Source organism: Pogona vitticeps, chromosome 10 (genome assembly GCF_051106095.1).
Source record: "Pogona vitticeps strain Pit_001003342236 chromosome 10, PviZW2.1, whole genome shotgun sequence".
Classification (NCBI taxonomy): domain Eukaryota; kingdom Metazoa; phylum Chordata; class Lepidosauria; order Squamata; family Agamidae; genus Pogona; species Pogona vitticeps.
In genome coordinates this window covers 15,516,721-15,542,708 of record NC_135792.1, presented here as the reverse complement: position 1 = coordinate 15,542,708, position 25,988 = coordinate 15,516,721, and the positions used below count along the sequence as shown (strand labels likewise).

The 25,988-nt window shown below is 41.0% G+C and overlaps 1 protein-coding gene across 2 annotated transcripts in view; it reads right to left on the bottom strand.

Annotated features, from left to right (window-relative positions):
• EDC4 (enhancer of mRNA decapping 4) overlaps window positions 1–25,558 on the bottom strand; it is an 84,344-nt gene extending 58,786 nt beyond the window's left edge. Inside the window, exons 1-10 of one of the 2 annotated variants that reach the window (XM_020810983.3) lie at window positions 25,386–25,558; window positions 7,628–7,784; window positions 6,703–6,814; window positions 5,346–5,445; window positions 4,516–4,705; window positions 3,627–3,774; window positions 1,738–1,842; window positions 899–1,008; window positions 687–770; window positions 431–526 (exon numbers count right to left, since the gene is read on the bottom strand). In XM_020810983.3, the coding sequence (XP_020666642.3) occupies window positions 431–526; window positions 687–770; window positions 899–1,008; window positions 1,738–1,842; window positions 3,627–3,774; window positions 4,516–4,705; window positions 5,346–5,445; window positions 6,703–6,814; window positions 7,628–7,784; window positions 25,386–25,461 (1,178 nt within the window). In that variant the 5' untranslated portion in view covers window positions 25,462–25,558. The remainder of the gene's footprint in view (window positions 1–430; window positions 527–686; window positions 771–898; window positions 1,009–1,737; window positions 1,843–3,626; window positions 3,775–4,515; window positions 4,706–5,345; window positions 5,446–6,702; window positions 6,815–7,627; window positions 7,785–25,385) is intronic. The other variant, XM_020810984.3, reaches the window with a different exon arrangement.
• Window positions 25,559–25,988: the final 430 nt, after the last annotated feature.

The following is a 25,988-nucleotide window of genomic DNA, read 5'->3' as shown; positions in this document are numbered from 1 at the left end:
GTAAGTGTGGGGACACGCACAGTGAAGGAGATATTCCAATAGTTCTCTCTTTAAGATCTAGAATATTCTGACAAGTTTCACGCAGGCTCAGAAACAGCTAATATTTACAAAACAGTTAATATTTCAAGAAGTTACAAAAAATAGTAATGAAGTTTGTCTGGCAAGGGAAAAAAGCTAGAATAAAAATCAAAGCACTTCAAGACACAAAACAAAGAGCAAGCTTTGGATTTCCAGATTGTTTTTTACATTACAAAGCCTGTGCTCTAGTTTGGATAAAGGAGTGGATAGTTTTAGAAAACGACAGAGTGCTAAAACTACAAGGACATGATTTAAACCTAGGGTAGCCTGCTTTTCTATGGTTTCAAAAAGCAAACGACGTACAAATTAATAGCATGTGCATAGCAGAGCCAATAATTCCAGTAATACTCACCGAACAGTCTGCAGACAGGTCCATGATACAGTGCACCACATTTTCAGTTCCCGATTCTGATCTGCTCCTGTAATGAGGAACCTCCAAAACGGAACTCTGGAGTAAGGTAGTAATGAAGAAAGGAATCGAGTTTTAGAAAAGGTCATTTTGTTTACTTCCAGGTCCCCCCTCTCTACTAGAACTAAATTCAAGTAAATGCAAGTAACATGAAGCTCTTATGGAAAGAGGACAAAAGAAAAATAGAACTGTGACTTACTCAGGGTCTTGTTTTTTATGGTTGTCACAAAAGAGCAAGCAGGAGAGCGGCCTGCCGTCATGGGGCTTCCACTCGTGGAGGCATCTAGGAAGGAAATTTCAAGAAATGGTGACCAAGGAGCCAGCTCCCTCCTAAGTGCAGGGATAAAAGGCTCCAAAGAAAGTATGAGAAGCACTGATTAAAAGGCCGCCTTGTTTTGGTTCTGAAATTACCTTGGCTCATCTTGTCCTTCAATGTAAATCTGCCAGAATTTAACATAGCCATCGTGGCTTGCTGTGGCTAAAACTGTTCCGTCCGGGGAGAGGGCTCCTTCACTGAGGCGCTGGAAAGGAACAGGAAAAGAATAGAATAGTTGGTCTTTAAGCCAACAGTGCAGCTTCACTGAAATAGCAGGCAAGTAGTTGGAATTTATTTATTTATTTATTTATTTATTTATTTATTTATTTATTTATTTATTTATTTATTTATTTATTTATTTATTTCAGTCCTACAGAATACTCTGGGCGGGTAACAACATATCATGTAATAATTTGACAAATTAAACTAAGAAAAAAGCCCAAAGTCTCATATATAAAGTTGCTGTTCCATTTTCTCATAATCAGAATTTACATAATCACTAAATTTAAATTATTGATGTGGCCTAGAATGCAAGTTCTTAATTTTCTGTTTATTCCTAACCATAATTTCAGGTTCAGACATCACAGAAGGTTTTCCCTTTTCAGGCTTACTTATCCGCACGAACAAAGGAGAAATGTACACTAAAATATCTCCTTATTCAAAATATAGTTTATTCTGCCAGGATATTATACCTATAATTGGATAACAGCTTGTTCACTCACTCTGGATAAGTTATTAGCTTGCCCTGATCTTCCTGCCACTGTCATTGAAAACCAAGTAAATGTAGCCACCAGACTTTTCAGAACACTGAAAGCTGAAAAGCTGAGGAATTAAGACATACATAGTTTGGGGGTGGTGGTAATTTTAATATCACGTTTCAAAATGATAATGAGGTCATCTGCCTCCTACCTCTGGAGAGCAGCAAAACTCTTACCGTACTGTGCCCTTTGACCACAATAAACCCTTCTTTGATGTTAGTGACTTCTACTGGCCACGAACTGTGATTGGCTCGGATTATGTCAAGATCCCAGACCTCCGCCTAAAAAGAGGATAGCAAACACATAAACTGCACGGTGATGTTCCTCCAGGAATTAAGTCACCCACTAGTTAGTTACCAGTCTGCTTTGCATTCTCTGCCCATATTCCTTGAAATCCTCAGAAGGATTCCTCAGAAGAACAAGTCAGCCAAACACAGTATTGCATTTGCTCATCATTCCTTACATATGTTTTTGCTCTGGGGTGTACCGGTATACTGTGAAGCACAGCAGCAAATCACAGCCAATGTCCTGAGAAGCATCTAGTCACAATTTTGAAAAATACAAATACCCTGATTTTCTGCTAGTTACACAATAGGATCCCTGTATTTGCAGGATCAGTATTCACAATCTAAAACTATTAGAACGAAAAACCCAGAAATATGTACAGTGGTGCCTCGCTTAACGATGTTAATTGGTTCAAAAAAAAAAACCATCGCTATGGGAAAACATCGTTAAGCGAAACGTGTTTTCCCATAGAGATGCATTGAAAACCGGTTAATCCGTTCCAATAGGCACGGATTGCCGTCCTTAAGCGAAAAAACCCACAGGAAACATCGTTAAGTGATACAATGTTTCCTCCATTGGAATGCATTGAAGCCTATTCAATGCATTTCAATGGTTTTGCAATGTCCATTTTGCAAATCTGAGTGTGTCTTAAAAGGTTCAAAAACTGTTTTAAATACTTGGAATCGTTAGTACACCTTCTAAAACGGGTGCAAACTTAATTTGGCTTTGATCTGACTTTTCGTTAATTTTTGCTGAATTTTTTCCCCCACCAACTTTTGACAGCTGTCAAAATTTGACAGCTCCATGCTTTCCTATGGGGAAGAAAAAAATTCACAAAAAAGTAACGAAGACTCAGAACGAAGCCAAACTAAGTTTGCAAAGGTTTTGCAAGGTGCTCTAACGAATCCAAGCATTTAAAACAGTTTCTGAATCTTCATTAATTTATTGTGAATTTTTTCTCCCCCATAGGAAACAATGGAGCTATCAAAAGTTGGGCTCCATTGTTTCCTATGGGGGAGAAAAAAATTCAGCAAAAATTAACGAAAAGTCAGATCAAAGCCAAATTAAGTTTGCACACGTTTCAGAAGGTGCACTAACGATTCCAAGCATTTAAAACATTTTTGAACATTTTAAGACACTTTTAAAATTGAAAAAACGGACATCGTTAAGTGAAACAGGGGACCTAAAAATGCATTCGCTATGTGAAGCATGGTCCCGAAATCGCTAAGCGAAAATCGCCCATAGGAAACATCGTTAAATGATGCATAGAATTCTTTTTAAAAAACCATCGTTAAGCAAAAACATCGCTAAACGAGGCAATCGTTAAGCATGGCACCACTGTATTCCCATTATATAATTACCAGAACTGGCCACTAGAGGGAACCAGAATGAATGCTACATAAAGGTTTTGTTACTACCTGTGGTTTTTGGCATACATTGGCGGGGGGGGCTTGGAACCAACGCCCAGGGATACTGCAGTCCTACTTTATTCACGGGGTAAAAAATTTCACCATAAAAACATACACATCTAATCAATGAAACAAGCCATTAATATATTCCCACATTTGACAGAGTATGACTGCACCCCTGGAAATAAGCTCCAATGACCATAAATTGTGAAACACATTGAGCTTTATGTACAAAACCTTTGTCAGCTGAAATGCATTCTTTGGCTTTAATTAAAATATTCTGAGCACTGATTTTTAAACATTTTTGTCAGGTACACCTATAATTCTCAATGGGGTACAGTTTGGGGGTGGGGGTGATTAGAACCACTTACCCTGTCCTCATGTAACAGCGCCAGAGTCTGACTGCCCTCCTCACAACTGTCATCGTTCTCATCAGGGATAAAGGGGCACCAAATTATCCTTCTGAAGCTGTTCAGAGGTGTGCCCTCGGGTCGTTTGATGTTCACCAAAATCTCTTCTCTGGTTGTGAAGTTAAAGAAGAGCTATCTATTGTTCTCCTTTATAAAAAATCTCCAAGAAATGTAAAGATTAACCATATCTGGACTTATTTCAGATAGGCTCAGCCGGAGAGAACAGGTAATTGGGCCATGTTTTTAAAGCAGATCCACAGAAACTGACACAATATGACTGTTCAATTCAGGATGCTTTCACATGTCATAAGGCCCAGCTACCTTGAAGAATACCTTTTTATTATTACTTTTATTAATTTAAAATGTTTATTCATTAATTTTTTCTGCCGATTAGGACCACTTAAATAACATGTATTTTAAAAATCTTTTAAAACATTAAAAAAATTAAATAAGCAAAGGTCAAATGGAATGGTACTACTCCCTGGAAGCTCATTAAAGATGGAATCAGCAATGTACAGAAATCAAATGGACTGATAGTTGATTCTTATTTCAATGCTACTGAAGGGACAATGTTATTTACCACACCTCCACACCTTGGCAGATGCTTAGGAGTGGAAAGTAGCAGAAGACTGTTAAGACATTGAGGTGTATTTCCCCTCTTGGTTAACAGGGTTCAGGGATGCTGTATGGAAATACAGCCTTGACTTTTGATAATTTCCCATGACTTTCCTCTCCCTGAGATGGGCGTCTTGCTCTGCCTAATAATAGGGCCTGCCCTACAACCTCTGGCCTATACAAGTGCCAACACTAGAAGTCTCTCCCACAAAGTTAGTCTCAAGCAAGGGGATACTGGATTTTTCCATTCTCCATGGTCAGGCGCCAGACAAAAAGGTTTCCAGCTTCATCCAAACAGGCCACCTGATTGGAATTGAGGTGAGCAAAGGCTAGGTCTGCTACGCCACCGGTGAAGCCTTTCAGCAAGGTCCTTTCAGCTGTGCTGACACTGAGAACTCGTACCATGGCAGAGCCATTGCTGGCACCTGTTATTAAAAAGCAAGAAAATGTGAGTGAAAATGATGGCAATGGCAACACAAAGCCATTGTGAACACAGGAGATGTTGAAACAAAACCCCACGTTCCCAAGTTCCTAAGTAAATAAGTATTGTATGTATGTATGTATGTATGTATGTATGTATGTATGTATGTATGTATGTATGTATGTATGTATGTATGTATGTATGTATGTATGTATGTATGTATGTATTTAATCTGATTTATATCCCGCCCATCTGGTATATTCCATGTATAAGATGATACTATTTTCTACAATCTTTAGAGTAAAAATTGAGGGTCATCTTATACACGGAAAGGGGGGAAAGGGATCAAAACGCTGCAGGATCGCAGCGCTATGATCTTGCAGCTGTTTCATCGCTGCTTTCCCCATGACTTCACAAGTCCCGTGAGGAAAGCAGCGATGAAAGGGCTGCATGATCAAAAGACTATGATCCTGCAGCCCTTTCATCGCTGCTTTACCCCTCCACTTCCGCAGCCTTTTGATCCTGCTTTCGCGGGGCTTAGGAAATGGAGGGGGAAAGCAGCAATCAAATTTTCTTATTTGGGGTTGGAAAAGTGGGGGTCATCTTATACACGGGAAAATACGGTAAGTAGAGAGATGCCTCACCTCTAATGGCATATGCCAAATAGGCATTTGACACGGCTATCAGGTTACCATAGTAATATTTCTGCTCCCAATCATACCTGGCCACTGGCTGGATTTTTACCTGGATGGATTAAAGGGAAACAAAGAACAAATGAAGTGTTGTACAAAACCCAACATTTATGAAAAGAGAAAGCTTGTTGTTGCCAGAAACCTGTAAGAGGTCATAAGGCTGTGAGAAAAATAGGAACACAAAACTTTGAAGATGTGGCTTGACTTTGGCTGAGTGCCAGTGTTGTGTAGTGATCATAGCACTTTTTAGGTAAAGGTTCCCCTTGACATTTGGTCCAGTCGTGTCCGACTCTAAGGCGCAGTGCTCATCACCGTCTCCAAGCTGTAGAGCCAGCGTTTGTCCATAGACAATTTCCATGGTCACGTGGCCAGCGTGACTAGACACGGAACGCTGTTACCTTCCCACCGAGGTGGTACCTATTTTTCTACTCTCGTTTACATGCTTTTGAACTGCTAGGTTGGCAGGAGCTGGGACAAGCGACGGGAGCTCATTCCGTCACATGGATTCGATCTTATGACAGCTGGTCTTCTGAACCTGCAGCACAGAGCCTTCTGCAGTTTAACCTGCAGGGCCACCACGTCCCATAACACATTATGACACTGGAAATACATTGGAAGTCCAAGTCTCCAGCAAGCCCATATAAATCACTGGGTGACCTTAGGCCAGCCACACATTCTGCCTGACCACAGGCGTGTCGCAAAGATAAAAGTGAGTAGGAGGAAAACAAGGTACACAGCCTTGAGATCACTTAAAGAAATGCAAGATATAAAGGAATTTCTATCACCCTTACAATTGGGTGTACTGGGCAGGGTAATCAGGGTTGCAATACAACAACAACACCTGAAAGGCCCACCCTCCTTCTCTCTGCTGTAAGACCAGCAACACTTGCTTCAAGACAGCATGTAGAATATAAGACAGTAGAAGCAAGGAAGGACAGAATGAAAAAAAAATGGCTTATGCCTAATTAACGAGGAAGATTCAATGCAGGATGCAGTATAAAAGAAGACTTGGTCAGGTGCACCCTGTGTAATCACTGGTGTTTTGTTCAGATGTCTTTGTGTTCTGACAACAAAAAGGAAGTATAAACAGTTGAAATATAGATGGAGGAATGGTGGAGGGGAGAGACATGGATGTTGAGACTCAGAAGTCAATTGAAAGAAGTTTTGCCCCATAAATAATCTTTAATGATTTATGGCAAATGAATTACTGACTGGTAACACCTAAAATTGCACACCCAACAAATCTGGAGAACATCAGGTTGAGAAAGGCTACTTTAGACACTAACCAAATGGATCTTCTAATTTTTACCTTGTTGCTCCCTCTAGCTTTACTGGTGATACTGGAGTCACTGCTAGCTACTATTTCAACATCTTTTGCAGTTATGACCACACAGGTGGAGCTATCGTCTCCAGAGAGGCAGCTAGAATATAGGAAAGGGAAAGAAAAAGTCAAATCCCAAAACATTATGTTTGGACATTAAGGCTGTCATCAGTTCAAAGACCCTGACCTGAACGAAGGCATTGATTTGAACAGAAATGTTTGTTACCCTGTTTCCCCGAAAATACTACCTAACCTGAAAATAAGCCCTAGTATGATTTTTCAGGGTGCCCATAATATAAGCCCTACCCCCAAAATAAGCCCTAGTTAAGTGAAAACCTGCCCTCCACCACTGTGCAGCAACCAGAAGATGACATGACTGTATTTGAATAAATGTAGATTATTCTACATTTAAAAAATTAAAAATTAAGAAAATAAGCCCTACTGCATTTCTGGAGCAAAAATTCATATAAGACCCTGTCTTATTTTTGGGAAAACACGGTATGCTGATGTAACATTTTTACTGTCTGTCTTCTTGCAGATGGTAAGACTATATCCCATCCATGACAGAATTGTAAGATGGAAAGCAACATAAGGCTGGAACTCGAAACATTTACTTTGATCTCTGATAATGAGAAATGTACACTACCATGTACCCCAAGAACTCTTCCTTATCTGCGAGACAACACTCTAGCTTAAATCTTGCTCATCATGGAAACGGCAAACAATGATACAAAGGTTTAAAGCACCAAATAAAAAAATAAAACAAAAAACAAAACAATCCTAGACTCTTAGAAACCTTAGTAGTTAGAGAAGAGACCGTTTATGAACTAAGCGTATTCCAGCAGACCCATATTAAAAAACACATCAGGCTCTCAGGTTTAACTGCTGTCCCACTCCCAGACAAAACACCTACATGACTTGTTTCTCTTGCAGGGTTCCCACGGGGACTGGTTGGGGGACTGACTTGGTCAAAGGAAGGCCATCCCCACCTGCTAAGGGATCTGGCACTAGCAAACCATTTAGATCTCCATTGTATGAACTGGATGCCCTCTGGTTTTCATTCACCAAACCTAAATTAGGAAATAAAATAAACAGTTATGTTAAGCACTGAAAGTCAGCACGACTTTTCAAAGTTATTTGTAAGGCTATGGCTCAGTATAGTAATCATACTAAAACACAATTAGCAGAAACCCAAGTTTGCCAACAAAATTGAAATCATGGTGCCCGATTCTGGCTTACCGGCCTATATGACACTTACAAGGACACTCTATAACAGAAGTTCTTAACCTTTTTAGTGGTCAGCACTCCCTTGAATTTCAAAATACATTTTCGTACCCCTTTGAAAAATGTGTTCCAATTTGTTAGAAAATTACATTTACTGCGAAACAGTTTATTTACTGAAAAACAGATATTTATTTATTTATTTATTTATTGGACTTATATACTGCCCCATAGCGCTACAAGCACTCTCCGGGCGGTTTTACAATTTTTTAATTATACAGGCTACACATTGCCCCCCCCCAGCAAGCTGGGTACTCATTTTACCGACCTCGGAAGGATGGAAGGCTGAGTCAACCTTGAGCCGGCTACCTGGGATTTGAACCCCAGGTCGTGAGCACAGTTTTAGCTGCAGTACAGCGTTTAACCACTGCGCCACGAGGCGCCATACATGTAATGACATAATATTAAAATAATGTCTCAGTTTGTAGTGGCTAATTTGTTGTTTATTCTTAATATTTTGAAAGCGGGTTTCCTTTTCTGAAAGAGCTACACGTATCTCATCACTTGCATTTAAGTGATTTTTTTCTTTTTATATGCAAAAGCGATGAAAATCCCATTTCACACAGACAGGTGGTAGGAAATGGCAGGTCTGCAATGCTGCCTTCACCAGTTGTGGAAATGGTTCTAACTGAGCCCATGAGAATTGTTCTAAAGTCCAAATTTTCAAATTCCATTTGAATACGTGCACTGGCCTGTATTTCAATAAGATAATCTTTTATTAAATTACAGTAAGCTATAAAATTAAGGTCAAAAATAAATGGATCCATGGAAAAATGTCCATGAAAAGATGCACTCAATTGTTGCAAATATATTACAAGTTGAGGTAAAATTGTAATCTTCTCATTTTCCAGAATAATTTCATCAGCAAGGGAAAGTTTGCAAAATTACGTTTTTCAGTTTGCTGTATCCAAATGTTTAGTTTTTCAACAAAAGCAGATACTTTTTCAGTTGCTGCTATTATGTTTTTTACCATATCCTTGCATTGCTATATTTAATTCATTCAGGTGGGTGAATATATCTGCTAAGTAAGCCAGTTAAAGTATTGCATTTCTTCTTTCAAGGTCTTTAACTAAATTAAAATTTTGGTTAGCAAGAAACCAAAGTAATTAGTAAGTTATTAGTAGTTAGTAATTTCCCCACAAATTTCAAAAACCCTGCTTAGTACACGTCCCTTAGAGAGCCACCTTATGTCAGTACAGTATGGTCAGCACTGTATTCTTCTAAAAAAGCACAAAAGTACGATTTATTTATTTATTCTATCCATATTTATTTATTTATTTAGTTTATATGCCGCCCACTCTACCCAGAGGTATATCCCACCTATCTGGTTGCTGTGACCATTCTAGGCGGCTATGATGATTAAGCATCCATCCTTGGATATAATTTACTACATTTACTCCAGTAGCTAAGTGTTGTTTTAATTTTTCTGGAACGTTTTCGATACAAGTACATGGCGGTACAACATGCAAAGTGTTATTGTAACTTGTGGTACTTCTTTCTTCATATATGCAAAAAATCTGGAATTTTTGCCTAACATTGCAAGAGGCACCATCAGTGCAAATTGATCCTATTACATCCATTGGTATTTGATGTTTTCCCCAAAAAAGTTTTTAACAAGATTGAAAACATCGGTTCCTTTTGCTGTGAACTCGTTGCTCATAAAAGAAAAAAATCTTCCAAAATTTCCTTTTCCTTCATGTACAGTGGTGCCTCGCATTACGATGTTAATTCATTCCAGCAAAATCGCTGTAGAACGAAAACGTCGTAATGTAAAAATAAAAAGCCCATTCAAACGCACTGAAACCCCTTCAATGTGTTCCAATGGGCTGGAAACTCACCGTCCAGTGAAGATCCTCCACAGCGCGGTCATTTTTGCTGCCTGTGCAGCGAGGAATCCGTCCCAAAAAACAGCGGGGAGCCATTTTATTTACATGGTGCCAATTTTGAAACCGCCGATCAGCTGGAGGAAAATCGTCGTTTTGCGAAGAATTGGTTCCCGAAGCAGGGAACCGATCATCGGAAAGTGAAAAAACCCCATTCAGACCATCATTTTGCAATCGCAATTGCAAAAAGATCGTAGTAATGCGGTTTCGTCGTAATGCGAGGCACCACTGTATTGCACAAATACTAATAGCCGACTGCAATTAGCAACATCAGTTGACTCGTCCAACTGAATACTCACTTTCAGAGGACGAGCTTTGATATCTTGTACTATTTGCACTTTCAAAGGACGGGCTTTGATCTCTTGAATGCACAATCAAATCACATTATTTCCTGGTGGAATCTGCTGAATTTTCTTACAATATGTGTTTCAGAACCTAATAGAATTTTCACAATTTCCAACGCACATAGTTTTACCAATTCCTAGTGTGCTCATGTGGTGAGAAGACTTTAAGAAGACTGAGCTCTCTGGGATAACTGAAAATCATGTATTTATTTAAAATATTTTTAAATAGCAAATATTTTAATAAATATTTTACATCAGAATAAGGCTTGGCGAAAAAGTAAGCTTTATGATTTGTTGGTTGAAATTTTGTTGCCTAGGACTGCAGGACAGGTCAGTGGTTTAGACCTCTGGCTGCGGAGCTAGAGGTTGCAAGTTCAATTCTCCACTGTGCCTCCTTTACAGGGGATGGACTCAGTGATCCATAGGGTCCCTTTCAACTCTGCAGTTCTAAGATAGTAGTAGTAGTAGTAGTAGTAGTAGTAGTAGTAGTAGTAGTAGTAGTAGTAGTAGTAGTAGTAGTCCCACTGAATCAGGGGAAATTTGGTGAGTTAGTGCTTCCATAAATTCCATTTATTCAGTGGACCTACTTTAGTTGTAACTTACTACGACAGCAACAGGATTTCAACCAAAGGAAATTTCAAGAAGTAAATTCCATATGAGTGAAAATGAGAAAAGGCCTGTCTTTCTGTTTTATACAATTCACCAAAGAGATATATGGTTTGGAGGCCATGACAGAGAAGGCCCAACTCTAACATTAGCATGCTGTAAAAATCGACAAACTTTTGACTAGATCTGTACTTGTGAAATGAGAAGCCTTTCTTTCACTTTTGAAAATCATGTATTTATTTAAACTATTTCTGGACTGCTTCTCTCTACTCATTAGGCAAAAAATATACACTGACCAAAAAACAATGAGCAACATTTTGTGCAACAAAACCATAGATTAATAATATAACCGGAAGATGGCCTAACTAATAAAAGCTCAACAGAAGAATTCTGCCTTCTCTGGCAGGAAAGTATAGAGGACGTAGTCTAGTAATATCCCTAGTGAAGGAGTTCTAAAACTGACCTGCTGTTACAGAAAAGACCCTGAGCTGGATATCCACCAAGTCTTTGATAATTAATACTCCAGATGCGGACATGTTTGTGCCTGAATGCAGGAGTGGAGTTGGGAGAGGAGAAAAGAATAACAGAAAACAGAACGGAAGAACCAGGAAGCTAAAATTTCAATGGAAACAGTCTACAAGGAGCACGGCACGGCATGCGTGCAAACATCCTGCTTCTGTGAACATGCTTCAGGAGACATACTCCTAGCTTTTGACACAGGCAAACAGCGGCAGGTACAAAGAAACAGCCATGATAACTTGATTAATCCTCACAACTACAGCCCAAACATCAGAAATAGCATCAAATGCTGTAATGGATTGACCCATACCCCGAAAGAACAAGGCTCCTCAAGCTGGCAGGGCCACCTTTGAATGTGGGCATCTAGAGCCCAATTTTAACTCACGATACTGAATGATGCCCAGTAGGAGATTCCTACGTGAAGGCAAAAACGGCAGGACCAGAGAACCCCATTTTGATCCCAGGTAAAATTCCTTCCCAGCATCTTTAAGGAGACAAAGCTCGGTGGAATCCACAAACCAGCCTATGTGGTTCAGAATTGCACTAATGCAGAAATAATTATTATCATGGATAATGCAGAAAATTCTAGATCAGAGTCTCAAACATTCATGGCAGATGTGTGTGCTGAGTCTGTTTATATGAGGTGAGCTTATACGTACAGTGGTGCCTCGCATTACGACGTTAATTTGTTCCAGCGAAATCACTGTGAACGAAAATGTCGTAATGCGAAATTAAAAAGCCCATAGAAACGCATTAAAACCCGATTAATGCGTTCCTATAGGCTTGAAACTCACTGTCCAGCGAAGATCCTCCATAGCGCGGCCATTTTCGCTGCCTGTGCAGCGAGGAATCTGTCCCAGAAAAGAGCGGGGAGCCATTTTTTTAACCCGGTGGCCATTTTGAAACCGCCGATCAGCTGTTTTAAAATTGTCATTTTGCGAGAATCGGTTCCCAAAGCAGGGAACTGATCATTGCAAAGTGAAAAAACCCCATTCAGACCATCATTTTGCGATCGCAATTGCGATTGCAAAAAGATCGTCGTAATGCGGTTTCGTCGTTAAACGGGGTGCCCGTCTTGCGAGGCACCACTGTACGTAACAGTATCACAGTAACACAAAGAGAAGAAGCAAAGTCAACCAGGAACAGAGTGACAAAATCCATGGAGGATTTGTCTTATAGGCAATGAGTGAACCAGAGATAAGAAGTCTTCCTCCCCAGTTCTTTTAAGCAGGATACCCTGACTTGCTGGCAAGCTGCTTTGGAAATTAAGATGCTTAAAGTCACATCCCAGATTACAGAAAATGATTTCCAAGTGGAAATTAGTAGATCACACAGAATGCTGAACAGCAGGATTTCACTTTCGTTTCACTTCCATTCACATGGCTGCTTGTGGTTCCAAAACAGAAAGGAAATATGCGCTGAACAAATTAGAATTCAGAGCCAATCCAAGGAATGGAAACTAAAAGTACTGGTACTTTCCATTTTTCACTAGAACAAAGCCTTCAAATCAGATTTATTTATGAAACTACATTAAAATTCTGCTGCGTAAAACAGTTTATTCCTTGAGGCATATTTTATCACAAATTCACTGTAACTAAAGGAGAAACTGATCCATTTTCTATTTTCTGGCAAAATTAATAGATTGTGTACTGCAGTGCAAACCATATTACTCATTTCTACCACCACAGAGGCAGCAGGTAACATGTCAATTCCTTTCTACAAAACTGGGGAAAGAGTCAGAGATACATATTGACTTTCCAACACAATCTTTAATCAAAAACTGGAAATACAAGCCATATTTTGGCAGCACAGCACACTAACAACCAAACACAAGCACCTGGCATAATAAAACTATGAGGCTATGGTGCTAAATGTGAACTAGGGCAGCAAACTGCTCACATAAAAATCACTGGTTGAAATCCTGTTGCATATGAGGGGGTGCTGACAAGTATTGAGCCTTTCCCAGAAAAAATTGAGCTAGGAAGCTATAAATTGCAGTGTATATTGGCCAATTTGTCTGTATTCAAGGGTGCAAAAATCAACTACCAATGATTTTAACTAATCTTTCATGTTCAGGTCCAAAGTGAACATGGCAACACCTCCAGAAAAGTTCAATGTGGAAGAGCATAGGACCAGAATCAAGTTCCTGTTTCTCCAAGGGAAAGGTGCAAAGCAGATCCATGATGAAATGTCACAAACTATGGGTGACAGTGGCCTTACATATGCAACAGTTAAACATTGGGGTGTCATTTTTAAAACTGGCCATTTCGGTGTTGAAAGTGAGAAACCCAGTGGAAGGCCTGTTTCTGTCTCTGTGCCTGCAAATGTGAAAGCCATCCATGACATGATAATGGAAGACGGCCAAATATCAGCCAAAAGTATTGCTACATATTTGTGAATATCACGTGAGAGAGTTGGTGCCATTATCCACAACAACTTGGAAATAAGAAGGCTGGCAGCAAAGTGGATCCCCAAACTTTTGACAACCGAACAAAAGAGGAAACATGTGGAGTCATCAGTGGCTGTTTTGGAACATTTTGCAAGAAATGAGTCAGATTTCTTGGGCAAACTGGTAACTGGTGATGATGGATCTACTGTTATGATCACGAGGCAAAGGAACCGTAAGGAATGGAGGCACAGTGGTTCCCCCAGGCCAAAGAAGTTCTGAGTGCAAAGGTCGGTGCAGAACCAAACGGCAACAGTTTTTTGGGATAAGAAGGGAGTTCTGCTGGTGGACTACCTCCAACAGGGTTCAACTATCAATGTAAAATATTACTGTGCTTTATTGACAAAGTTGAAGCAAAACATCAAGGAAAAGCATCGAGGAAAGCTCTCCAAAGGTGTCATCCTGTTGCATGACAACACCCCATCACACACTGCAGGTGAAACAATAACAAAACTGACCTCCTTAGGCTTTCAAGTGATGCCCCATCCACCCTATTCTCCTGGCCTGGCTCCCTCTGACTATTATTTGTTCCCCAAACTAAAAAAAAACACCTAAAGGGACAACAATTTGGGAGTGTTCTGGGGGCAACTAATGCTGCAAAGGAGTGGTTACACCAACAGTAGGAAGAATTTTATATGCAGGGATTTAAGAAGCTGCAGAACAGATGTCGCAAGTGCACTGACTTCCTGGGGGAATTTGTAGAACAGTGTGGCCATTGCAGCTTCCTAGCTCAATTTTTTTCTGGGAAAGGCTCAATACTTGTCAGCACCCCCTCGTAGCTGTCTCTGCAGTGGGGATGATGCTATTGGAAGTGGCAGACTGCCACAGATTAAAGCCTTCCTTTTGTGACATGTATGGGCGGGCTGTCCTTGGTTTGTATACTATGGGAACTCACATGGACCCCAAAATTGCAAAAAGGAAGCCTTTGATCAGCAGCAATATACTGCTGCCAATAACGTAATTTCTGTTGCATAAACAGATCCCGCCCAACACTTTGGTCACTGTATTATAGTAACAAAAAAAGGATGGAGAAGACCCAATGTCTAGCAGACTAGAAAAGTCCAGATTAAAGCCCATTTTGAAGAGACCCTTGTCCAGCAGGCCGAGGCCAAGAGGCAGTCCCGAAACCAACAAAATCGGGGATCTGGACAGGGGACAGATTGTATTTGTCTTCAGTGTGGAAGGGATGGCCACTCTCGAATTGGCCTTCTCAGCCACACTAGATGCTGTTCCAAGACCTCTACTCACAGCACGTTCCCATAGTCTCTCGAGACTGAAGGATGCCTGATCGAAATCTAAATAAATTGTTTTAATGGTACTTTGTTCAATTTGAGCTGAAATCTATCAATATCAATGTGAGAGCAAGACCTTCTCTCACTGCTGTTGTGGGATATCAAGCAATAGACCTGTTCCCATGCAAGTGCGAGCATGATCATATTGCTCTAGTGCACTGCCATCATCTATTTATATAACACGGATGTTTGCTCGTTTGCCATGTCATTCTGCCCCATGTGAATGACTTCAAATTTGGTTAGTGAGTTCAGTGATCTTTCTTTGCACATTATGCTTTTTTGTGTATGTTAATATTTGTACTGTACAGTAGTTTTGTCCATTCCCAGTGCACAGAAAGGATTCTGAGTATTCTGCAGCAATTTTGCTTTTGTAGATGAAATGAAACTGACATATCTTGTAAGTTTTCACTCTTTAATTCAATTTCAGTTCATATGCAGTGGTGCCCCGCAAGACGATGTTAATCCGTTCCATTGAAATCACTGTCTTGTGAAAACATTGTCTTGCAAAACATGATTCCCCATTGGAATGCACTGAAATCCATTTAATGCATTCCAATGGGGACAAATCATCGTCGTTTTGAGAAAATCGCCCATAGGGAAGCCATTTTGTGAAGCACCAATCAGCTGTTAAAATCGTTGTCTTGCGAAAATAGGTCCCAAAAAAAAGTCTTGCGAAGCACAGTCTGAAATATCGTATAGTGAAAATCGCCTATAGGAAACACTGTTTTGCGAAGCGTTATAGCGATTGCAAAAACTCATCATGCGTATTTGTCGTTTTGCGAGGTAATCGTCTAGCGGGGCACCACTGTAATTCTTCTGTGATTATTTATTACTAAAGGCATCTGTATTATTTGGAAACCCACGAAGAGGAGCACTAAATGTACAACTGACAAGATTCCTCTCTGTTCCTGTCTGAAGAATACAGATTCTGAAATTCTGTTTTGTTTATTACTGTATTTACAACAACATTTTCTAACACTGCTACTGTTTGATTTTGCTTAGGTCTGGATATAGATGTAATGTTTGAAATAAGGTCAGCCTTGGTAATATGTGTGATTTCACTAAAGCTGTGCTTCCAAAAGAAGGAAAGTTTACTGCATCCCATCGTTTTAAGTTTTTATTTTTTAAAAACTTCATGGAAAGAATGTGGAAACAATAGCAACAAAATAATAGTACAAGTCTTTCATAGCAATCTGCATCTGATTAAAATAGAACACTGACATGGTAGGCTGATGGAAGATAAGTCTTGGTATTCTTCATATCATATTAATTCTTATTAACAGATCCGGGAGATCTAGCTGGCAATCCTGTTGAAGCAGAAATCACCAGGAGGCATACTGAGGTGGGATGGGGAGTTGACACCATTGTTTCCAAATACCCTCTCCAGAGCTCAAACTTCCCCCTGGTTTACCGAGGAACTGAAGCTGGCCAGGAGACAGCTAGAGAGTAGGGGGAGGAAGGACCAGTTAGAGTCGTATTTGACAGCTGTTAAGTCCTTGACCGAAGGGGACGTGGTGGCGCTGCGGGCTAAACCGCAGAAGCCTGTGCTGCAGGGTCAGAAGACCAAGCAGTCGTAAGATCGAATCCACGTGACGGAGTGAGCGCCCGTCGCTTGTCCCAGCTCCCGCCAACCTAGCGGTTCGAAAGCATGTAAATGCAAGTAGATAAATAGGGACCACCTCAGTGGGAAGGTAACAGTGTTCCGTGTCTAAGTCGCACTGGCCATGTGACCACGGAAGATTGTCTTCAGACAAAACGCTGGCTCTATGGCTTGGAAACGGGGATGAGCACTGCCCCCTAGAGTTGAACACGACTGGACAAAAATTGTCAAGGGGAACCTTTACCTTTACCCAAGTCCTTGACCAGGAGGTATGTGAACGCCCTTAAACGGCCAGAAAAGCCTTTAATGTCAAGATTATTGCTAAGGTCAGGAACCAACAATCAGAACTCTTCTGGGTGGTTCGCAATCTCACCAGCCCTGGTCAGTCTCAATCTCATCCTGGTGATTTCACTGCTGCTTATTTTAAGTGCTGCTTATATACCGCTGCTTATATACCGCCTCATAGTGCTTCAAGCACTCTCTGGGTGGTTTACAAGTTAATTATGCAGGCTACACATTGCAAAATGTGCAAAATTGAGGCTACCCAGCTGGGTTTTGGCCCCATTAATAAAGGTCAAATCTGTGGAGATCCCTGATACATCTCCCTCTGCCCATTTGGTCTGGTCTGGTTACATCGGAAGACATGTCCAGGGTGCTGGTCTGTTGTAGACCAGCTGTCTCCCTGCATGACCTTTGCCCAGCCTGGCTACTTAAAAGCTGCCAGTAAAAGCTGTCAGTTCAGAATGGGCAGTGAATACTGATAACACTTCCCCAAGGAATAGCAACCTTCCTTTATGTGTTAAGGAAATCATCCTCTCGAACATTCTGAAATGACCTAATTTGGCGTCGGACAATTCGGCCCTTCCTCAGAGGTCACGTCCAGAGAGTGCAGCTTGAGAATGAGTTGACCGGCTCTTAGACCCTCAATTGTGGGGTCCCCTCTGCGATCATCTATCTTCCCAATGCTCTTCAACATCTATGTGAACCATTGGAGGTCATCTGGAAATTTGAGGTGCAGTATCATCAGTATGTTGATGATACCAGACTCTATCTCTCCTTTTCCACCTCTGCAGCAGATGCAGGAGATTAGAGCTGGCAGCTCAGGCTAACAATAATAATAACAATACTGGCAGAGATGATTCTGAGGGAAGACAGTTATCAAAGGCAGATCTAAAGAAATTCCCTGTTTTTAGAAAAGGAGATGATCCAGAATCATTCTTAGTGATGTTTGAAAGAGCATGTGAAGATTTTTCTGTGAGGGATTCTGAGAGAATGATAGTGTTGAGATCCCAAATTAGTGGAGGCCTGACAGAAATCTATGCGGAGGTGCCTATCGAATTATGATGAGTTCAAAAAGTTAGTGTTTGCCAGGTATGGCATAAATTCAGAACAGTTGAGACAGAAATTCAGGTCTCTGACCAAGAAACCTGATGAGTCTTACTCTCAGTTAGGGGCCAACCTGTCCAGATATCTAGACAAATGGCTGGCACAGGAAAAAGTTGAGACAGTGGAAGACCTTAAAAATATTTTTGGATTGGAGCAGTTCTATTCTCTCTTACCTGGAGAACTGAAATTTTTGGTTAAGGACAAGAAACCGAGAAATTTGAGATAGGCAGGGGAGTTTGCGGATTTCATTTCCCAGATCAGAAAACCAAGTGGTTATGAGGGAAAGGTTGTGAGAAAAGTGTGGGAAGATTCCAATAAATACCCCAGAGGATGATTTAAAAACCAGCAGAACATTGGGGGCCATTTTGTGGGAAAGTCATCAGACCAAAACCAAGCCAGAGGACAAAATTTGGAGGAAAAAGGAGGTAAAGGTGCTGGAAATGATCAATGGAATGCTAGAACTTGTTTTAGGTGTAATGAAAAAGGCCATATTGCATCCCAATGTGGTAAAAATAAAGAATTTGTACCACAAAAAGTAAATTTAGGTAAGCCTAAGGCAGTATACCGTGTGCAACAAGAGCAGAACAATCCACCAAGGGAGGAGTCAGTCACCATGGCAACACAAGCTGAACACTCTACACAAGATGATAATATTGAACCTGATTTCCCTTTTGCCGAGATTAGACATTGCTTTTTAATTAAAACGGACCAAGAGTTATTTCAAACGGCTGGGGATCATATTTATATCTTTGATAACAAATACTTGGCTTTGAGGGATTCATGTTCACAAGTCACTCTGTGTCACCCTGATATAATGCCTCAGAAATACATCTTAAAAGGAGAAAACATGGTTGTAAAGGGAATTGGTGAGAAAGCATGGCTGAGGTACACTTGAGGTACCAGGAATGGGAAGGATCTTGGAGAATTGGGATTTCTTCTCAGGTTCCAGCAGCGGTTTTAATTGGCAATGACCTCTCTGAACATGTGAAGAGGGTTTTAGTTGTGACACATTCCCAACAAGATCAATCTGAGACAGCTGAGGAGGGGAGTGGAAATCAGAGAAAGGGAATGCCTGACAGTAGTAACTCAGCTGAAATATTTCCACTTCATATTTCCCAAAGCAATACGTTCAGTCAAGAACAGAAATCAGATTCCACCCTGAAACAATGCTTTGAGAGCGTTTCTGAAGCAAAATTAACCCATGAAAGACCTGAGAGGTTCCACCTTGAACAGGGCTTATTGTATCGAGAGTCCTTTTGATTTAAAGGATAGATTGGTGGCAGCAAGTTTTTGGTGAGGGGTAGTGAGCACTCTTATAGGCCTGGATGAGTAAGGGCTTGAGAGTGGCCTGCTACAGTCATAAAGCAAAAATCAGTTCCCGAAGCAGGGAACTGATCATTGCAAAGCGGAAAAACCCCATTTAAACCATTGTTTTGCGATTGCAAAAGCCATCACAAAAACCTACTCGTACAGCGATTTCCTTGTTAAGTGAGGCAATCGTTAAGTGAGGCACCACTGTATTTGCTGTTGCCTGAAAATATGCACAGAGCTGGATCTACCATCCTGGTAATTTTTTGCCCTGTGATTACTTCTATTTCTGTAAAAACACGGATCTGAACAGCTGCTTTGGAGGGGATTTCCACCAGTTATGAAAGAATGTACCAATATTCTCACATTTTCTCCTACAAACAGAACAGACTTCGTTTCTGATATAGCTTAATTGGAGTGATGCAAGGGATGGCTAAAGGAGGGAGTTAATGAGGATGAAACAGAACATAATTTATTTTGCCAGTCCTTCCAAACTTTTATATGCGTTCCTAAGGAATAGATCATTTTATTTTAAAAATCCAATTTAAATTTTAAAAATCCATTTTTCCTTAATTAGGATTTTTTAAAAAATAAATTGCTTACTAACTAAAATAAATAAATAAATACTGTATTTAAATTGTGATTTTAATCTCCACCCTGCTTCATAATGAACTTAGCAAAGTGAAATCTAATGATGGAAGATCTATCAAGGTGGATCTGAAGTCAGTTTGATTTAAATTAAATCCACTCTGGAAATGATATTGTGAAATAACCTTCACTGCATCTTGTATAGTATGTACGAACTCCTCACTTAAAACTAATTACATTAAGTAATGCACTCATGTTTTCCGCACAACTTTTCAAGAGCACTGCACATTTGTTGCTAGAGTCACGTGACAAATTTTAACACACCTTTACATAAAATCCAATATTAGAAAAACTCTTAAAATATAAAAACGCCTTAATCAACCATTCAACTTCAACAAAACTCTTCAAAAGATTTCTCAGCCTAACAAGAAAATCTGTATCATTTCAAACACTATGGAATGAAGAGTCCGCAGTCCTTCTCTAGAATACCACTAGGAATGCCCGTTTAGAAAATGATATTCTCAGTCCATAAATATATTTAAAGAAACAGAACATTGAACCCACAGCCAATCACTGTAGTTGCTATCAAATTAGCTAGCTATATCCTTCCCTCCAAGGCATCACCGTTTCAGTACGAGAGATTGAATCCAAAGGCCAATCTGTCATTTTGCAAATTAAAACAAAAACAGATCAACCTGTGCTTCTCATATCTACCCACCCCTCATCCATATAGAGGCAAGCCAAAGGAATCTATACTAGCCACGGTTCTTAAATTGTTTACAAAGAACTACTTTCATATGAAGCTAATTCCAACAGACAACTTCCCAGGCTGCAAAGCACAAGTGAATCTAAGATGATTTTCCTGATTTAAAAAAGACAGAGCTTGTATAACAATTAAAACTGCTAAAAAGTACTTCTGGCATCACCCCTGATACTTTGATGTTGCTCAGATGTTCTCCCCATCAAAAACCAAAACGAAATGAAAAAAACAGTATTAATGTCATAATACTATGACATTATCTTGTACCAGTTAAGAGTCTACTTGATTGCAATTAGCTCAGGACCATACACAGTGCATATAGTATACAAAACAATTTAAATACTTGAAATACAAGTCCAAGTCCAGACACCACAGATAGCAAGATAGGTACAAATAAATGATTAAAACATTTTACTCAATACAGTCTGCAAATTATATTCTTTATCTAAAGAATGCCATGCTATACAGTTTTTAAAATAACTGAAAGAACCAACAGAATCAGTAATGAGAGATCCACACCAAAGTCCAGACACAATCTGTCAGGACCAGTCTCACCATCCTAGTTCCACAGCAAAGCTAAAATGCATTCTGAAGCAGCCAAGAAACAATATTCAGTCATGAAAAACTGGGAATATTTTATCACTACATTTTTTATTAGCACCATCCTGTACATTTTTATCTAAAATTAGGTTTAATGATATCCAGCTGAGCTTAGTGTCAAGCACATAGCTTTAGGACTGAATTAATTTCCCTAATACAGAATTGTTGGATATTTCATGCCACAGCTGGCTGGGCAACACGAGAAAATGATGGCTTTTTGCAGAGAGGCCAGTCTCTGCTTTCTTTGGTGCTACTGCAAATATTTCTATGACTCAAATAGTTTCCATAATTTATTCCTGTTGGACTTAAGCAGCCACAGTGTGCATTGCAACTGTGACATCACAAGCAATCTATCCAAATCCAGTACTAAATCACTCAAGGCAACTGAGACAAGCAGCTGCCTCTCATACTCTCACACAACTAGTGTATCAAAAACAGTAACAAACACAGACTGCATTTTTGTGATTTTAACACAAAGAATTGTGTAGATATCATAGCAAATTACAACCTACTGCTTCTCTGGTTCTCCTTTTACTTCCAGCAGAGTCATTACTGGAAGTTGTAGAGCCATTAGAGTATGCCTGAAGCAAAAAACAACAACAACAAAAAAACACCTCTACGCCGGGAGAGACAAGGAAGAGCCACAACTTCCAGATGTTGGGGGTACTGTCGAGCTAGGGAAATGTGCCGACAGTTGGATGTTCGTTTCCGTAGAGGAGACTGCTGTGGCGACACCTCCGAATTCAAAAGATAAATTACTGTTGCCCGCCCGATAGAGATAGGGCTCGAATGAGCCGAGGCCGGGCTGGATGTGACATCAGCCTCAAGATGGCCATGGCTCGGAGATTGGCTCAGTGTGGAAACCGAAGCCTGAGCCTGTGGAGGTGGTACGGAACTAATCCCTTCAGAGAGCGAGTCTGGGTCTGGCAGGTCTCAAGATGATTCCTCAAGTATAGGTGAAGGAAGTGAAGCTGGAGCCGGAGGAATTTCTCTAAGTGGTGCAGACTTGGAAGAATGTTTATCCTTCTTCTGTTTACTGACTACTTTATTTTTCTTGTGACCCTCTCCAGGCGGTGATTTCGACGTTGACATCAATGTCAAAGAATTCTGCTTAGAAGATTTAGAGGAGGACCTCGGGGACGGAGTAACCGGGACTGAAGATGCAGCTCAGGATGGGGGGGTAGGAGGCAGAACTGAGGTCAACTCCATGGCTGCCGGGCTTGATGGGGAAAGTGATTTTTCTCAGAGGTACGATCGAAGTCTCTGCAAGCGAAGCTTAAAGACCGGTTTGGTCAACTTTTTGCACTCTTGACAAGAATGAATTTGGTACCTCTCACCCAAACAAAATAAGCAGCTGTCGTGGCCGTCCGTAAAGGGGATCTTGTTGGCGCACAATGTACACCGCTTAAACGGGCCTCAGGAGGCCATAAAATTTTTGAAACCCAGGAGAGGTGGAAAGGGAAAAAGGAAGGAAGACTCACAGGAAAACATTAACGACTGTCCAATATCCAAGCCGAAAATCAGAATCCAAATACTGTAATCACAATCACAATCAAGTCCATAATCCAAAAACGATAACCAATCATCAGTCCGGGGGTCAAAACCGAGGTAAACAACGTACAAACCAGAATCCAATAATCGTAAACTCTAGCCAGTCCAAGATCAAAATTTTCCAGAGAATAGAGACAATAATCAATGAGCCAGACCAGAATCACTATCAGGTAATGGAAGAAGAAAACAGCTCTAGGTACAAAGAAGTCCGATCACAGCGGCGGCAAAAAGAAACTGAAGTATTACGGGCAGGTGGAGCATGTGTGCCATGGGGAAACGTACTATGAATCACATGTTTTAAGCATGTTCTGAGGAGTCCTACGCAGGCGCAGTCTTAACCCAATTGTATGCATTCACAGAGGCCATGAAAAAGAACAATTACCTAGCAGCCATACAGAAAGAAAGAGAGCTAGTAGCAGGGTGGATTTGATTTAAATCAAGTCAATTTAAATCATGATTTTAATTTTAAAAATTGGATTTAAATAAAAATTGATTTTTTGTTAAAACTGTGATTCCCTGTTCCCCAAAAAATAAGACCTAACCTGAAAATAAGCCCTAGTATGATTTTTCAGGATGCTCGTAATATAAGCCCTACCACAAAAATAAGCCCTAGTTAAGTGAAACCCCACCCTCCACCATTGTGCAGCAACCAGAAGATGACATGACTGTATTTGAATAAATGTAGATTGTCGTACATGGAAAAAAAATATAAAACATCCCCTGAAAATAAGGGCTACTGTGTTGTTTTGGAGCAAAAATTAAGATAAGACCCTGTCTTATTTTCGGGGAAACACAGTAATAGTGAAAATCCCAAGGCATCTACATCGAACACGCATACATTCTCTGGTCATCATCTCATCCCTCCCAGATTAAAATCATGGAAGAGTCTTTTTTCAAAACATCTGTGAAGGAACCGTGCAGAATATCAGGACTGTAAGGTGGGAGAATTGGCCACCTCTTAAACTGGATGGAACCCCAGGAAAGTCTATCCATTGGTCACATGGAGTACTGAGATACCTGAAGTCATCTAATAAACTACAAAGTACAGCTGGCAAAACTAAAGTGAACCTATGAAAATGGGTTCCATTTTTTTCTACTAACACAAACAGTCCTTTGCAAGCATGGAGAACAGGCAACTTCACATCTACATCAGTGTTCTCTATGCCCTTCAACATGTGCTACTGAAGACGTGATGTTAGCCGACCCACATTTTCTTGATGTTACCCATATATTTTTGATTGTACTGTTGTACTTCTGAAATGAACCAAAAAAGAAAGACAAACAGAAACAATCAACTCACCTGGATGAGATCATGGAAAGAATAGGAACACAGAGAAAGCTTATGTACCTTTAACTACTAAGAGTAAGAAGGGTCCACAACTATGACTACCCAGTAACATGGGACACCAACACAATTTCAAAAGAATAGCAATTTTTGAAAGACCACTTGGAATAAGAGAAAAGTATGCTTCTTTTAGAATGGCACCATGTAACTATATCATGGTTCAAAGAAGGCTGCTGCAACACATTAATTATTTGTTGCCTTTCAATACACAAAATAGCAAAGTATGGAAAATTATTTCATTTTATTTGTATGGAGTGGGAATCAACAAAGTCTTGTTGGCTGTTAGAACCACAAACTGACTACTGACTGATCTCAGGGAAATATCATCTTCAAATAACTGAGGTGGAAAATCAGTTTGTAAACAGAAGACTGTGTTAAACTGAAGAAACTAGGCAGATAAAGTACTTTGTACATTAAATAACGACAAGAGAAATTAAAAAGGGTTCATTTAGAGATCTGAAAGACCAGTTACCAAATCCTCCTTTCAGCATGAGAAACATAGTGATAGCACCACGTAATAAAAAAAATTACACAAGATTTCTGTCACAAGAAATACAATTAGAAGACAACAACACCCAGCAAAAGCCTAATGGCAGTTCCTATGTTAGTCGCAAAAACTAAAGTAACAACTCTCTGGTATCAGTCACAGTTTGAGCAACCTAGACAAACAGATCTGGATCTGCCTTCGCATAGTTTTAAAAAGGCCAGCAGACACCTGACAGCACTCTCTGGCATATTTTAATAGTTGGGGGTGGGGACGGTCCTAAAAAAATTAAACCAAAACTAAACCACCTATTTGGGGCGTCTAGAAAGCAGGGATAAAAACAAAACAAAAAACCCCAGAAGTTTGAGAGGAGCTGTGGGAGCTTCCTCTCACGCGAACGAGCAAGCAGACGGAACTACGAGTGTCACGGCTGCCCGATTCGCTGCTCTCCCGACCGGCGCTTCTCTTCCACCACCACCCCCGCCGACCCCCGCAGCTGCCGGGGCCCCGGACACACGTCCCCGAACGAGCGGAGAAAAAGAAATCCAGCCCGACCTGAAGAAGGCCGTGTTACGCCTTCGCTCCCCGCTGCCCAACACGGTGCGCCGCCCACCCACCCCAGCCTCGTCCCCGCAGGGACGCGTCCCCCACCCCCGGGTGGCCCGAGATCCTCCTCACCGCCCGGCCGGTCCAGCTTCAGGATGTCTCGCAGGTGCTGAGTCGCATCCTCGATATCGATGCTCGCGGAGGCCATCGGGCCCGCCAAATCAGGGTCCGTCTCCAACACCCCTCCCGCCGCTGCTACCGCCTCTTCCTCCGCCCGGACAGGCCAAACCCCGGCGCCCGACCCCACTTCCGCCTCCGTTCCGCTCTTCCCGGCCCCTCCGTCGGCAAACAAGGCCTCGTCGCTTAGGTTCCGCCGGAGCCTTTAAATTGCGGGAGACCCTCCAAGACGTGTAAAGGGGTCATAAACGCCCGAAGGTGCAGGGTGGCGGGGCCCATGTCTCTCCCGGACCCTTCGGGTGTGAGGAGGCTGGTGTTCTTCACTTGAGCCATAAAATGTAGGTTACACAAGTGTGCCTGCGGGGAGACAAACCGTGTTGAACACGAGGCGGGTTATTTCTGTGGCAACAGAGCGACGGTCGCATTGCCGAGTTAACGAAGAATAACTGCAGGTGAGAATCAGACAGTTTTGCCCGTTTTGAGCAGGGCAGGCGGACCTTGCGAGGCGGGGCTCCAGGGGGGGAAAAAAGAAAAGAAACGCCTCCCTCTTTCTACACA